The sequence below is a fragment of the Lasioglossum baleicum genome, chromosome 7 (assembly GCF_051020765.1).
Source record: "Lasioglossum baleicum chromosome 7, iyLasBale1, whole genome shotgun sequence".
Taxonomy (NCBI): domain Eukaryota; kingdom Metazoa; phylum Arthropoda; class Insecta; order Hymenoptera; family Halictidae; genus Lasioglossum; species Lasioglossum baleicum.
In genome coordinates, this window is record NC_134935.1 from 14,604,798 (window position 1) to 14,620,460 (window position 15,663).

The window sequence follows — 15,663 nt, forward strand, 5'->3', positions numbered from 1 at the left end:
GCGAGACACTTTAATTACACATTTCTCATTCTGCGGCTGAGAAAGAGGTCGCCGACAGGATTTTCGTTTAATTTGTTTCCTTCGTTTAATTCTTTTATTTCGTACCCAGTTTGCATCTGGTTGCTTTATTATCTAGTCTGCACAATCTGTTTCCGCGCTATTTTTATGTTAACACTTTACTTACCGGAATCAATTAATCGTGCTGTACCAAAAGAAAGCATAGAAATTTTCTTTCACATTGCAATCTTAAATGAAACTATTAGATGATGTTATTGACGGCGACTTATTAGTTCACAATGAAAATTTTTGTTGCTATCGAAGATTCCATTAAAAAGTGCTTAGCCACGAATCACAGATTTTTCAAAATAATGCAATAATCGTCGATGAAAAGGAATTCTTAACATTTTCAAATTATTTGCAGGTTTCATCATTTAGCATTATGAAATTTGTAACTTACATGATAGTATAATACATCGGAAAACAATACACAAAATTCATTATAGAAAAAGGGGACCCCAGTGCAACGATCGCATTGACTTAAAAGTTTCATTTCAACAAATATGAGTTTAATACAATTTAATATGTATTTATTTAGTCCTCTCTTTTAATAAAAAGAATTCGTAAAATTTCATGTTATTTATGTCTTTTATACATTTGTGAAAAATTACCTCACGGAAATGCACACAAAAGGATCATAAAATAATGCGCCAGGATTTAAACTATTATGAACGTCGTCTAGTTTTTCACGAAATCGCAAAAGCATTCTAACAGTTTCTGGCGCCGCGATGAATCGGGAAGCGCGTTCGTTCTTTGAATTAATAAAATTGAATTGAAAACAGAAAAACCGACGGCGTGGAAATTATCCGAAGGAATTACCCGGTCGCATCAGTCGAATAAATAACGAGAGCGGGAAAAATTGTGCACGCTACTCGCGAAATTTCGTGGCAACGGGCTCAATTAAGGCGAGACCACACGGCGATCATCGTAAAAAAGAAGACATTACCGACGAGAGAATCGTTAACTGCGACACGGGATCCAACGATCCACGAGAATCTCACGGCTACACGAAACCCTGATGCCTCGTAAAACATGACCCTGCTCCGGGAATCCGGGAAACTATGGCCGTCGTGGTTATTGTTCTCTTATAAACCGCACTCGACGCTCCACGATAGTTTTTTAAACGATTCTTGTGCAAACGTACACGGAAAATTGAAGTAGAAGCCGTTTTTCTTCTTGTGTCTACAAAAATGAAGTTGTTTTACAACAAACATGTGTCTTCAAACATGTTAAATTATTTTCGACTAATTAAAATGATGAATAAAATACATATATCCCTGCGTAGCTCTTGTACTGTGAAATTTTTATATTGCAACCAAATTCTTTGTTCTCTAAACTCGTCTACAAAAATATGAATATTTTAATAACACGGATATTCAAAATGCTAATTGTTAATCAGACTTCTACGAACACAAGTTAAAAGTAAAACGATTTCGTGAGACGTATTAGCGAAAATGAAATAGGTCAGGTACTTTATCGAAAATAAAATGGAGTAGGACTTTTCTGGTGAATAAAATGGAACTTATTATTGGTAAAAAGGGCCAATTTAGTAAACTATAGGGAATTATGTAGAAATTATTGACGGAATCGTGAATCGAGATTCTTGTACGATTCATGGAAATCGCCATCGATGTTCCTTCCGCTGTAAAGGGAACTCGGGACGTGAAATTTCAATAAGCCACCCCTCCGAAATGGTAATTGGGTACTTCCGCCGAGCAATTCCTACCAAGGACAGTTTGGACAAATTTTTACGTGCCTGATTTTCTAGCGGCGCTTGTTGTCCCGGGGGATTTCGCTGATCGACGAAGTCGACCTCGACGAATTCCTGTTTACTGCCGGGTTTTACTTGTGGTGGAGCGAATTGTCCTGATCGAACGAATTCGGCTACATTTTGCTGCGTTCCTTTATCCAGAGAAAATTTCGCAACATATCACGGAGAAATGGTAAAAAGTATTTTCTCCCGGATGAAGTACACAAAATTATTTCCACGAAGTATATTTTCGCAGATTTTGCAGCAGCGGATCAAATCATCTCGCCAAACATGTTCAATTTTTTATTTTTGAGTATTGACACTTTCGCATTTCCCAGTCGAAATAAATTCCCGATTTCTCTCGAGGAATAAACAAGCTCCGTATTCAATTGCGATTAATTACATTCAGCAACGATTAATAATATCGATGCAAACGTGTCGATCAAATTTCCACGATGTTTCCTGATGCTTTTTCGTCGATTAAATATAAACAAGTAACGGAATAAACATTTACATGCATGAATGGGCGATTTAAAAATCATTTATTCCGTGTATCGCACAATTCGACGAAAAATTCTTCCATTTCGAGAGATTATCGAACTACCGCTGCCAATTGCAATCTCCGCAGTTTAATGATGCTTGCATTATGGGACAGGAGAGTGTCAGCGACAATTTTTCAATTTCCTCGAACGATTTTTCGTGGAGGAAGGAACGCCGCGGCTCGATCAGGGGAATTAGATGTGTGCCGAGAGAAGATGGTACATTTCCGGATACGAGGCGGTGCGGAATACTCCTGGGATGCATTTTCGAGGGATTTTCTGTGGGACGCGACGCGTGGTGCAGATCGAACAATTTATTTATTTATTCGTAACGAGATGGCGCCTGTACATGTGTGAAAATCAATCTTGACTCTGAAAGCAACAACTGAATAAATATAGTAGGTACACTGTGTTAAAATAAAAATAATCATGTGGCACTATGTTAAACAAAAATCGATTTGCAGCCTCTTAATTAATGAAACGTAGTCCATTATGTTTTCAAAATAAAAATGGCACATTGTTTGAATACATTCATTGTTTACCCTGTGCAAAAATAAATTGGAAAAACTGTGCGGTACTAATAAAAAAGAACAAAATCGATAACATTGCAGTCTCTTAATTAATGAAACGGTACCTCAATATGCTCACAAATCAATTGCTGTAATTTTGACATTGAAAGCAATAATTGAGGAAAAACTACACATTGTCTGAATTCTGAATTGAGTACATCAATTATTTTACTGTCTATAAGAATACATTGATAACTTCGCAGTGTCTCATCCTAAATAAAGTTCAAGTCGCCTAGCCCCCAATTTTGAGAAAGTTATTAAACTTTGTAAAGTGTCCGCGAACTGTAAATTCTGACCATATATCACACAACATAGAATCGCCACTACTGCTTCATCGGGTGAAAGTACTAAATTCGCAAGTAAAGAAACGTTTCTCGATGGTAGGACGTGCGATCCTGAACCGCAACGAAAAAAAGGAGAATCGACTGAATCCTCCCTCGGGGGGTGAACGAAGAGAAAAAGGTTTCTATTCGGCGAGCGAATCGAGACGTGCGAATAAATTTTCCCCGTTGTCGTTACAGAGAGCGCCCACGCGCGCGCTTGCGAGAAAGCACACGGTTAAAAAAGAGGGTTGGAATGCGCCAAATTTCCGGCGAATTGAAACGCGTCTCCCTCCGGACGCCGGGGACAGGAAGCGTTCTTTTCGAATCGGAGGATCTGCGATCTGTGAGAAATTGGATCCTGGAGGTCAGGTTCTGCAAACGAAACCGTCCAACCCCTTCCGCACCCCCACCCACGGCGAATTACCGCTCATTAAATCTGCATCGTGATCTACCGATCGGCAAATGGACCGTTTAACCCTTTGTGCTGCGAGTTACGGTTGCTTCTTCCCTTCTCATCTGAGATTTTCCAGAATGCTACCCCCGGAACAAAATTGTTGATCGACACCCCGTTAATGTTCTAGAAGAAAGAATTATTTCAATGTTTAAAGACGTCAGTATTATTTTTAATGTAATACTATTTTTTGCGAGCAACGTAATGACGTATTCGATCTTTTTTGTGTTCGCAGTATTTTTTTAGAAATAAAGGTGACCTTCAATTTTTTAAATGGAATGCTGTATATTTCTTTTATATCGTATGACAGCGTGTGTCAAAATAAATTCATTCGTATACCACACAATGATCTTCAAGGTCATACAACGTCAGAAATATTCAAAATGTTACCTCCACTTCTGACCTTGAATAACCTTGAAGGTTATTCTGTCGTATACGAATGAATATATTTTGAAAAACGTTTCCGTATGACAGAAAATATAAATTGCAATCCATTTATAGAATTGAAGGTCACCTTCATTTCTAAAAAGACAAACGCAGACTATTAATGGCGTGAATACCTTGTATATACTAATGGGGATTAAATTGGATATCCAGGATGTATCCAGGATTTATCTCTCACGGATCGTCATCAGAATTTGGAGCCGCGTCGCGCGGTTGGTCCTCCATCGGACCTATTTATGATCGGAGCCAAGTTCAAACTGCCTCGAAATGTCACCCAAACTTTAAGTCTAATTTCGGTCTCTATCAGAACCGAGCTGGATTCAGTTCAACCGGAACGTAACCCAGTAATAGGTCCACTCGGCTTCTATTTATGACCTAAATCGAGTCCAAGACAATCCTACTTCTGCTCGCCGCAAAATCTATGCCTGGTGCACATATTCTCCGTAGCTCCTGGCGGATTCGCCTTGGGCGCAGTTTCCGCTCGAACGAGCGGAAAACCCAGCGGTTCGTTAAACATTAAGTTCCTTCACACCATATCCCCGAAGAAAAACTCTAAGATACGACTCCATGTTCTTCAGTTTCTGGTTCAACGACTTGGTTCTGGATACCAGTTCAACCCTTCCAGGAATTACTTGAACATAAAACAGTTTTAGTACGCCGATAAACAAAATGCACTTAGAGAGAGCGTTACCAACTAGTAATATTATCCGTCAACATATAAAAATAAATTTCTCCAACAATATACAGGGTGTCCCAGCTAACTTGACCACCTTGAATATCTTTGTTGTTTTTAAAGATACGTCACATGTCTGAAGGACAAAGTTGAATGGTAAAATGGGGCTCATAAGATACCAACAAAATTTTTTTTTCACGTAATTTTGTTGGTATCTTATGAGCCCCATTTTACCATTCAACTTTGTCCTTCAGACATTTGACGTATCTTTAAAAACAACAAAGATATTCAAGGTGGTCAAGTTAGCTGGGACACCCTGTATAAGAGAAAAAAAATTTATTTTTGGAAACCTCCATCTCTCATCTTCATTGTCTGAAGATATTAAGAAGTGTTGTAGTACGTTGCCTACCTAAATATTTTTATAATTGACATCTCGTAATGCTAATAAATTGTATGTATTTGTTATTTTACATAAATTCTCGTTTACAGAATAAGTATGATGAAAGTGTAACGTGTGTAACCTTGCTAGAGAACTCGAGTTAAATTCATCGGTAATTAACTGTACTATGTTTGGACCCTCCAGAGCACCGTACTAAGTAGATTCGTGCGGACATAGTCGGACCGCTTCTACATAGTTCGTAGATATTAACCAACGTAGTTGGAGTTACTTATGACTGCCGTCCATAGTGAATATTGGGTACACCACTACATTATACAAATTACTAGAACCACAGTATGATATAAAATATATTTACATTGAATGTGACAGATAATTACAAAGAAGCTGTTTTCTGTTTTTAGTTCTCATACAGCATCCTTTGTTTAAATTTATTTAAACACTTACGATGATGATTTATAATCAACGTGTCAACTGTGCCTAAACGAAGAGTAAACGCAATAACAGCGTGACCGCAGCGGCGTTATGCTTGTAAGTAGATTTAGACGGTCATGATCAGACCAGGGTGTATAGACATCCAGTCAAATTGTAGTATCGCCCGCGATTAATAGTGTGCTGTTCTTTTCTGCCGTTCGGGGCAACGGAGCTGCAGGCCGGTCGTGTAAATAATCGAAATCGAATCACGGCCCTGTAACGAGGTTCAAATTCGAGAATCAACATTGACACGGGGTCAATAAAATCAATTCGAAATTCGACGCGCGGTCGAAAATTGAGCCCGCCGGCGAGAACTCGAGAGATCCCATTGACGCGGCTCTGGATCGGCCAGGAAAAAGATGAAAACGCGGAAAAAAGGGGGAAAAAAGTGAAAAAACGAGGTGTCTGAATGGTGGTAGCGAATTTCGTCCCTGATCGATGGCGCTCCGGGGGACCTTCGCGAAATTTTCCGCGAAACCGAGAACGAGCGAGTCGATCCGGTTTCAACGCGAGATGCTCGCGTGAATCGCAGCTTTAGGAGGTGCACACGAGAGAGTGCAGGGGATATAAATATACCCTTCTTTATGCAGAAAATAAAGTGCAGGCTTTTTTCACACCCTCCGACGTCGCGGTTAGCGGCCGTCGTCGAGTTGTATACTTAAATAAAGCTGTAACGAGGGAATTCGCGTTCGAGAGATCGATTGTGACGGTCGACGATCGGTGTTAGATCGAGTTTATATAAACTTGTAATTTTAGATTCTGTACAAATTTTTAACACATTTGTTGATTTACCAAAACTATTTTAGTTTTGGTCTCGGAAACATACACGATGAAATATAATGATTAGACTGCGGATGTTTATGGAGAATTTGCCATTTTTCTAGACGAACTTTAAGAGAAACACGAATCAAATGAATTCTTATTTTCGCAGCCTTTTTAGATCGGAGATAAATCAAAATCGTACTAAATTCTGTTGTATTTTATATCCTAATATTGTTTTATAATTTTTAAAAGATATATATATTTGCATAAATTCTTTTTTGCTGATGGGAGTATTTAAATCGACCAACGATATAACTGAGTGAGCAGTGTTCGACGTCACGAAATTCTATAAATGAAAATGGACAGTGGAATTGAAAGGCATGTCGGGCTTGATAGTAGTACAGTACATAAATTCGCGGGGAAATGTTTAAAACACGATCGCAAGCTGCGAGATACTACGTGACAATTTCTCAATATTTGCTCTCCTGTATTTTGAATTTCTACCTTCTGAAATTTATTACAGTTCAGGTTTTCATGATTGGGACAGGTTTTTATTGTTGTGCAATGCGCAGTATTTTTGAGGTACAGACATAAAGTGAAACATAAATGATGAAATGATTTCGTATTCACGTGAGCGTTTTACGAAAAGTTACGATGTTTTAATATTTTGTGATGGATTTTGCTTTAGAACATTTTCAGTTCGATATTATCAAAGTATGATAGTAATTACAAACTAAAACTAACGCGTTTCATATGGACCGATGATTTATAAATACATTATATTGCAGTTCGATTTGTAACGGTCACACAAATTTTAAAAATATAAAATAATCTGGTACTTAGTTGAGCACTTTACGAAACAATTCATGATATTTTATAAAATAAGATAGAATTGGTAAAATTAAATATAAAACAAAAATGGGTGAATATTAACCAAACATCTTTGTTTCCGTCCATTTTCATCTTTCATTCTTTATTCACAATTTTTCCAGAATATTGGAATAAATATATACTTATCTTGCTTTCCGTTTCATTAGCTTGTCGCGTTCTCTTTTTCCTCTCTTGTCGCGTTTCACGGATGAACAGCAAGAGAAAGGAACCGAAACGTAAAGCAAATGGTTCGTCAGGGTACAGGGACACCTCGAAAAACCGGTCGAGGACAAGAAGGATACAAATACGATACCATTCGGGCGTTTCATGCGCCATTTTCCCTCGAACAACCACCATTTTTTCCGGGCGATCGTTCTTTGACGGAACGCCGGCACAACAGGACGCTACTGTGACGAGAACAGAGTAAACGGTGATTCACGGATAAAACGTGCTTTCGGGAGAAAAAAATGTGATAAAATAGGGAAGAATGAGGCCTTGTTTGCCTCGGAAAATAAACTCGAAAGAACTTCCCCTGAATGAGATCCACACAAAAATATCATTTACACTGTAAAAACGTCTGCGAATTCATATCCTGTCTATAATTTATTCAACCAGCAAACTATCCTGTCTGACTAGTTCATTAATGTCATTGAAAAAAATTATTATTTTTCTACAAGTTTAAAGATTTATTTCCAGATCATTTATTATTGTTCTTAAAAGAAGCCTTTATCTTTTTACATGTTCACAGATGTTTATTATGAAATACAGTAAATACTGGATCTACGTAAATGGGATCTGTACGGTCTAAGAAAATTGACTATTCCCGCCACTACGAAGCTGAAGTTACCTTGAGCTCGCCGATGCTTACCGATGCTGATCAGCATTTAAAGTATCCGTGCTGATGCGGGTGAGAGGAATCGAGCGGAATATTCGCGACTGCTAAATTCACGGGGAATTGCTCTCGCCGGATGAAAGGGAACCGGTTGGAAAAAGATTTACGTTCCGCGGAGAAGCGAATTGAGGATACGAGCGTATAAATAGAAAGAAATATAGAAACCGAGAAGAATTCGGGGGTGAAGGAGAGGGTGGCTTTCTCCACCTACACACCTTCTCTCTTTCTCCTCTCCGAACTCGTGTGCGATAAAAATTCTGCGGGGATGCTTTGTAGAATGACTCCTGAAAAAGTGACTCGCGGAGACTGAATACGCGCGCTGCTACGCTCCACGGGCATTATTTGTCGCGAGCTTGATACCTGTGGCAAATTATGATAACGGGCTTTCGGAACGCGGCCGTGGAACGACAGGATTTTACATTTGTTGATGTTAGACTGCGCATATTTATGCAAATCCATATTTCGAACGGGTTGCGCTGTGAATGCTGAGAAAGTGGCAGATTTCTTTCGCTTACTTGAAGATTTTGTTTGGTTCGTGAATATATGTCACTGAAAATTTCCTTTTTTGCAGAGGGATAAATGAATGTTACTAAAAATTTTTCTGTTTGTGATCTAATTTTCAGTGTATCCTATAAAAAAAGAATTGCGAACAAACGTGAAGTATATGAGTAGACTAACAAGGGAAGGACCCCAAGTGTCCGACTTCGATGTTGATAATCTTTTGTGAGACGATATGGTGTATGTATCTCTAATGATGTCTGCAAAATATTAGGTGTAGTTACTCAATAGTTTTGAAGATATAGACAATGGAACTTCGAAAACTTGAGCTGCAAATCATGGTACATCAACAAGGTATGGAAGTTTAATTGTTTATATCTTTAAAACTATTGCCGAACTACACATAATGTTTTGCAGACATAATTAGGGATCCACATACCATCGTCTCACAAAAAATGATCAAAATCGAAGTCGGACAGTTGGGGTCCTTCCCTTGTAAGTTGTCCAATTCAAATAACGATTTTACATTTCACCTATTCATTTATTACCACGTTTTTGTGTAAAATTATCATAAAATTATCATAAAATTATTCATAAATGCGTAAAATTCCGAGGCTAGATATTCCGAATTTATTGTCGGGGAATGATACGTAGTTTATGAAAAGTTTCACAATTTCTAGATCAGTATAAATTTGTCGTGCCGAAAGTAAGTGTCCACTTTGTATCGCTTCCAGAAATTCGCTCTTAAAGCAAGTTCCGGAAATTTGCGGATATTGCATGAAGACATGTAGTCCACTTATAAGAAAGCTACGGGGGGTTCGTGCATTTATAACAAGTTCGGTTTTTTACCGTCTTTAAAACTCGATAAAACAAGAATTTTTACCGAGTTTTACGTAATACTTTCAACAATGAATTAAAACCTTATAACCAACTTGTCACAGTTGGTACAGTTTTATTAAATTCTCTACTGTGCAAAGAGCGTAATAAATTGTGAATTTATAAAATCTTAATTTAGAATAGACTTTTCAAAATTTCATTATTAATTAAAATCTTGTCATTGGTACTTACAAAATTCACACAACTCTGCATACGAAGGCTAGGAATTCAGAAATCCTTTTTTTGGCACGTCAGCTCCAATATAATGTTATAAAATCACTTTGACACCACACTATCACAATATTATTCATATATCTTCACACAGTATTTAAAAAGAAAATGTTGTATTTTATTTAAAAAGATAAAAATATGGAAATAAATACAATAGAATTCCGTTTATATTCCATATCACGTGCAAGCAAACAAATATTATTTACTGTCAGTGATACGAATTCATAACTGAACCTCTATTAACCGAACTAGTTTCAACGACACGATCACAGATATAGACACACTGACTTTCTCCGAGCAACTGAACGTTTAGGTCAAAACTATTGTTCGACCTCTGCCGCGTGAACCTCGACTATCATCAGGACTAATTGGAGTAGTGGTGGGGGCACCTAATGAGTCAGTATTATCCGAACTTCTCAATTAGGCGAACGTCCTCGTACCTCGGCAAGCTCCAATAAACAACATACCGTATTCCACACAGACAAACTTGCACGATTCATATCAGGACATCTTATAAACTATACCACAATTTAATTAATCCTCTGATGGCGGGGGGTCGATTTCGACCCAGAGCAACGAAATCGTTAATTAATTATTATGTCTACAGTTAAACTGAGTACAACTTCTTTATCATTCATAATTTTCAGTACGAAAAAAAATTAATGTCCATTACATGTGTGCATTTTTTTAGTTTCTAAATATGACTGGAAAAATATAAATTTAACTAGTCAACAATCCAATATCGACGAGTCCCACGATATCAACATCCACCAAAAAATTCTTTAGATCATCATCAAGAAAACCCATATAGCTCTTCACCCTATAAATTCAGTATTCTTACAAACACTAATGTATGCTATATAAACCAAACTAGGTTTACGGGGCATCAATAAATAAATAATTTATTAATTATTCTTACAAACACACTAAACCCGTGTAAAACGCAAAGCCCTTTCCCGGTTAAAAGTCAAGTGACCCACGTGCGACCGCAAACGCCGATATATAATTCAATAAACAAACACCATCAAGAACACCGGGAGAGGTGAAGGGCTCGGAGTATCACGCTCCTAAAACATGACTAGAAAAACGTGTACCCAAAAAAGGAAAGACACAGGAAGAATAAGCACGTAGTAAAAAAAAGAATAGGAAAAACGGACGTTGAAGACGTGAGAGAGAGAGAGAGAGAGACAAGGGTAGTTTGTCATCGAAGAGGGGGTTGGGGGTTGGATATCGGTGTAGCGGAAAGAAATCGGATGCAAGAGAGTCCGAAGCTGGGGGATGATGCACCTGGCTCTCCCTCCCGATGCTGGGGAGAGGGAGAGACGGTCGCATAAGGTGTGGAGGGGTGCGGTGGACGAAACATCCCCGGGGGTGCGGCGCAGGCGTGATCCGGGGGTGGAAAAGCGGTGGCGAGCTGCTCGGAGCGCCCGGGACGCGTCGCGGCTGCTTTCCGCGAGAGTAACAGAGTAACGGAGACAGAGAGAGAAAGATAGAGAGAGAGACAGAGAGAATGCAGAGACGGAAAAAATGAGAGTGGAAGACAGGGAAGACTCATTCGAAACAGTAAAAGGGCGTGAAGGACTGAAAACCAGAGGAGGAAGGAAGAGAAATTCTAGGGAGGTGAAAGAGGAAGAGAGAGTATCGTAGGGCCTGAGAAACCGGAAGGGAAAGGGACTAGGAAGAAGTCTAGGGAGATGAAGGAGGAAGATCAGAGGGAATCAGAAAAATAGAGGCAGAGGAAGAGAGAAAGAGCGTGAAATATACTTGTTTGAGAGAGAAGAAGGTGTGAGGAGCTGAGAAAATAGAAAGGGAAGAGATAGTCTAGGGAGAAATCAGTCTAGGGAGATGAAACGCGAAGGGAAACAGAGAAAGAGGGTGGAAGCGAGCAAATACCCATCAGAAAGACGGAAACAGCGCCAGGGTAGGGGCTAAGAGACGCCAGTCTAGGGAGATGAAAGAGGAGGATCGAAAAGAAAGAGGGAACGCGGGTGTAAAAGAGGAGAGACTGGTTCGAAAGAGGAAAAGAGCGGTAGGGTAGCGTAGGGGCCGAGAGCCTAGGATGGAAAGAGATAGAGGGCCAGTCTAGGGAGATGAACGAGGAAGATCGAGGTTGAAAGGAGAAATGTCGAGAGAAAGAGTGAAACGGAAAGAGGGTGGTAAGAGAAGGAAATGCTCGTGCGAAAGAGTGAAAGAGCGCCGGGACAGCGTAGGGGCTGAGAACGAGGGTAGAGAGAGAGTGAGATAGAGAGTGAGAGAGAAAGAGCCTAACCCAGTGTAGGAAGATGAACGAGGAAGATCGAAGCGAAAGAGAGCAAGGGAGAATGGCAACGGGAGAAAGAGAGGGAGTAGGAGGTAGAGGATCGAAAGGGGGGTGGAGAGGGTAGCCGGATAGAGCGTGCGCAGGCCGGGATGTAGGGTCTCCAGCCTGGAAAAGCCGGGAGTGTTCGTTCCTAACCCCTGTTCGGCCACGTCCTGGTGTTCGCTAAGGGAGCGAGCGCTCGCGGCCCGCGAGGTTTCCCGGTGTTTTCCGTGGAGGGAAATCGCCGACGACCCTCTTGGCGAGTCGAGGCGCTGCTCTTGCTCCACGCCCGATATTATTCGTGCCGCGACAAAGCGCGAGAGAGTGTGAGAGTGAGAGAGAGAGAGAAGGAGACGAGAGAGGACAGACGTTCGTTGGAGAGAAGTGGGGGTAGCGAGAGAGGGGTTGTTAGAAGGAGAGGGGGCACGAGAGAGAGGGAGACAGAGTGAACAGAGGGCTGGTGGGGCTAGCAGAGAGGGTGGCGAAGGTGCTCCAGCACTCCGCAGCATCCGAGCCACGGGGAAGACGAGCGTCCAGGGGTGGTGACCTGCAGAGGTAGCGAGAGCTACTAGTCCGCCGCGAGGAAACACGGACACGAGATCCTCCTGGATGGGATCCTGTCGACTTGGACTTTGGTGACAGTTGCGGACCTCCGACCGGAAGTGAAGCTGATCCCTCTTCGAAGAGCAGGATCTAATCAGCTAGGCGAAGTATACCTGTCGATGCCCCTGCGTGGAGCGATCGATTCCGAACGGACTACTTCCGGGGATCGTCGGCTGGTTGATCGTCTTGGTTAATTAGCAGGAGAGCGTGCGCGCCATAGAAAGAGAAAGAGAGAGCCGGCCGACTGGCTGCGTGGCTGTCTTTATATATCTGGAGCAGCCGATCCTCTGATCCCGTGACCTTGTGACACGACCACCGCGTTCATCGTGTCCGTGTGCCGATGTACGTGATTGTGTGAGGGGAATAGAGGAACAGCGAGAGAGAAAGAGAGAGAGGGAGAGAGAGGAGAAGAGACAGCTCTCGTACTAGCCGGGGAAGAGGAGGGATGCGGAAGATCAGGCTGAAGCGTTGAACAGGCTACACACCCTCCGCGGAAGCCGTCCGGGTGGCGCGTGTTCCTCTCGTCGCTACTCCCGGCCTCGATCCAACGAACCCGGCGAGAACCGACTGTTTTGGACTCTGCAGGGTCGAGGATTAACTCGGTGACACCTGGACAAGTCGTCACTTACATTTTCTGATCCCTACAGGATCGACGAGACTCCTTCTGCTTCTTCCCGGGGGTGAGACGTGAGATACCTCTGGACTGGAACTATTCTTGCTAACCTGAGGATGTGCGTTGAGTATCGTTGACGAGGTGATTTTCAAAGTGATTGAACGAAATTTCGAGTTTGGAAGGATTCTTTTGGCAGACTTTTTGACGAAGTGGAACCCGAAGTCGGTGACTGTGCGTTCGGTTAGAGGGTTATTCGAAGTGAGAAGTAGCTATTTGGATAAGGGATTGAACGTGGTGCTAGTCGGATCCGGAACTGCGGGAAAAAGGGGAAAACGTGCGAAAGAGTGGCCAAATAAGAGGGTACCAAGAGGACCATAAGCTTCTGGAGACCGCTGGAACGGGGACACTAACACGCCCGAGGAAGATCGAAGACGCGCCGGAACCATGAGCGAGGGCACACCGAAGTCACAGGGAAAAGTGCCCGATGGCTCGCCAGCTCGTCTGGAAGCCGGTATGATTGACACTGTATTTTCTACGCGAACCTAAGTAGACCGTAGATTCACCTAGTTTTCCGCTTGTGAGTGGGACACGCGGAAACTGGGCGCGAGAGCGGGTTTCAGTAGAATAGGTCGGGATGCAGTCAGACGGTGAGGTTAAATTCTAAAAATCAGGTCTGGGGGTTTGTGGGAGCCGTACTGCGGATATTTGTGCATCTCGAGCGCCCATTATTGTGGCAAATGTTACAACAATTTGGATTCAGTCTGTTTTCTAAAAAAAGTGGAACGTATCAATTAATTTTCAAAGTAGAACCTCGAAAAGGAAGATTTCACATTTTTACAATTCTTCTTTACGTACTTTTTCATTTAAGTACATGTTACCGTAAAAATTGTATGACATCTGAACAAATTCAATCCTGTTATTATTATTATTTAATTATTGAAAACTTGAAGAATTTTTCATTTCGCTCCCTTGAAAATTTATTTAAGGTCTCGGGATCATTTTGAGTGTGAAATTTAGGGGATGAATGGAGAAATTAGGTAAGAAATCGAAACTGGGTAAATGGGGCTTGCAGTGTCGTTTAAAATTCTGCGTTGTAATTCATTGTGATTTACAATGCAGTTGATGAAGAACGGGAGAGTCTTTTAAATTGGGAAACTTGAAGATGGAAAATTGAAAATTGAAGATTTATACAACAATTCATAAATAATACTTGCATTAAAGTATAGACTCTATGACTAAATCTTCAGGGATAAAAAGAAATTAGGTTTCCATCGTGAGCTGCAAATAGGAAGGAATAAAATAGGAGCTAGGTAAATAGAGTTCGTATAATCGGCTAATATATTTTAAAAGTCGTCCGATGAAAAAGTTCTACAGTATTTTACAAGACAGTCTCCTGAGTAAGACAGTCTAAAGATAGAGAACTCAAGCGAACAACCACGAGCATTCTCATTAAACTTCAGAAACGACGTATTCTCGTACACGAGGAAGCTAGTGTTATCTCCTGAGAGTCCTGTATTTTTCAATGACCATAAACAACACAAGTTCTACATTGCTTTTTTAAAAGAGTTCCATAGGCTAAAAAGCCTTCAGGTAAGAGAATCATGAGCATTCTAATTAAAATAAATAAATTACATACACTGATAGTTCAAAGTCCCATCTATTCACTTTCGTCATAAATACATAAAAAATCAACAATCGTTAACATATATACATACAGTAAAATCCAAGTTCCCGAACACTATTCCCTAATCTAAAAGTCTCGAAGACAAAGGACATCGAAGAACCGCAAATGTACTCATTAAAATATACAAAAATCCCTCGTCTCTCGACACCATCACCTAAGCTAAAGTCCCCGAAGATAAAGAACACCATTGCTGCAAACATACTCATTAAAATATATAAAATTCTGGGTCGTCAGTTGGGGTGAGGGGAATTCTATTCGAGTTGGTTTCAATGATGCAGCGATTTTAATTAGAAAAACGCGAGCCGGTGAGTTCGCAACCACGGAATTTCCGCGAGCGGGTCAGGTCCCGCGGATCCGACAGCGACCGCGTTCACCCTTTGATCAGCAGAACGTGAAACATTGGTTCGAATGGCGAACAGCGACAATCAAAGGGCAAAGTTGGTCAGGCTCGGACTCGATTCCGACTGGGAAGTCCCGGTTTTCGACGCCGCCGGTGGAAATTGGGTCCCGGCGGCTTCCAACCCCCAACCCCCAGCCCTCAGCCCCCGCTGTGCCGACCAACCTCTCTCGAATACATTAAACTCCCGCCTCGGCGTGGCCAGGCAATTTTCCATGCTTTCTTGCAGCCGGCTGGGGACCGGCTGGTTCTCTCTCTCTC

The 15,663-nt window shown here is 41.2% G+C and overlaps 1 protein-coding gene across 8 annotated transcripts in view; it reads left to right on the top strand.

The window, feature by feature from the left end:
* Kcc (solute carrier family 12 member kcc) overlaps positions 1 to 15,663 on the top strand; it is a 197,055-nt gene that overhangs the window by 130,074 nt on the left and 51,318 nt on the right. The window contains exon 1 of one of the 8 annotated variants that reach the window (XM_076427663.1): positions 9,795 to 13,832. The exons of the other annotated variants lie outside the window; for them this stretch is intronic. Within the exon in view, the coding sequence (XP_076283778.1) occupies positions 13,766 to 13,832 (67 nt within the window). The 5' untranslated portion in view covers positions 9,795 to 13,765. Of the gene's footprint in view, positions 1 to 9,794; positions 13,833 to 15,663 lie in introns of those variants that run through there. 8 annotated transcript variants of the gene reach the window in all.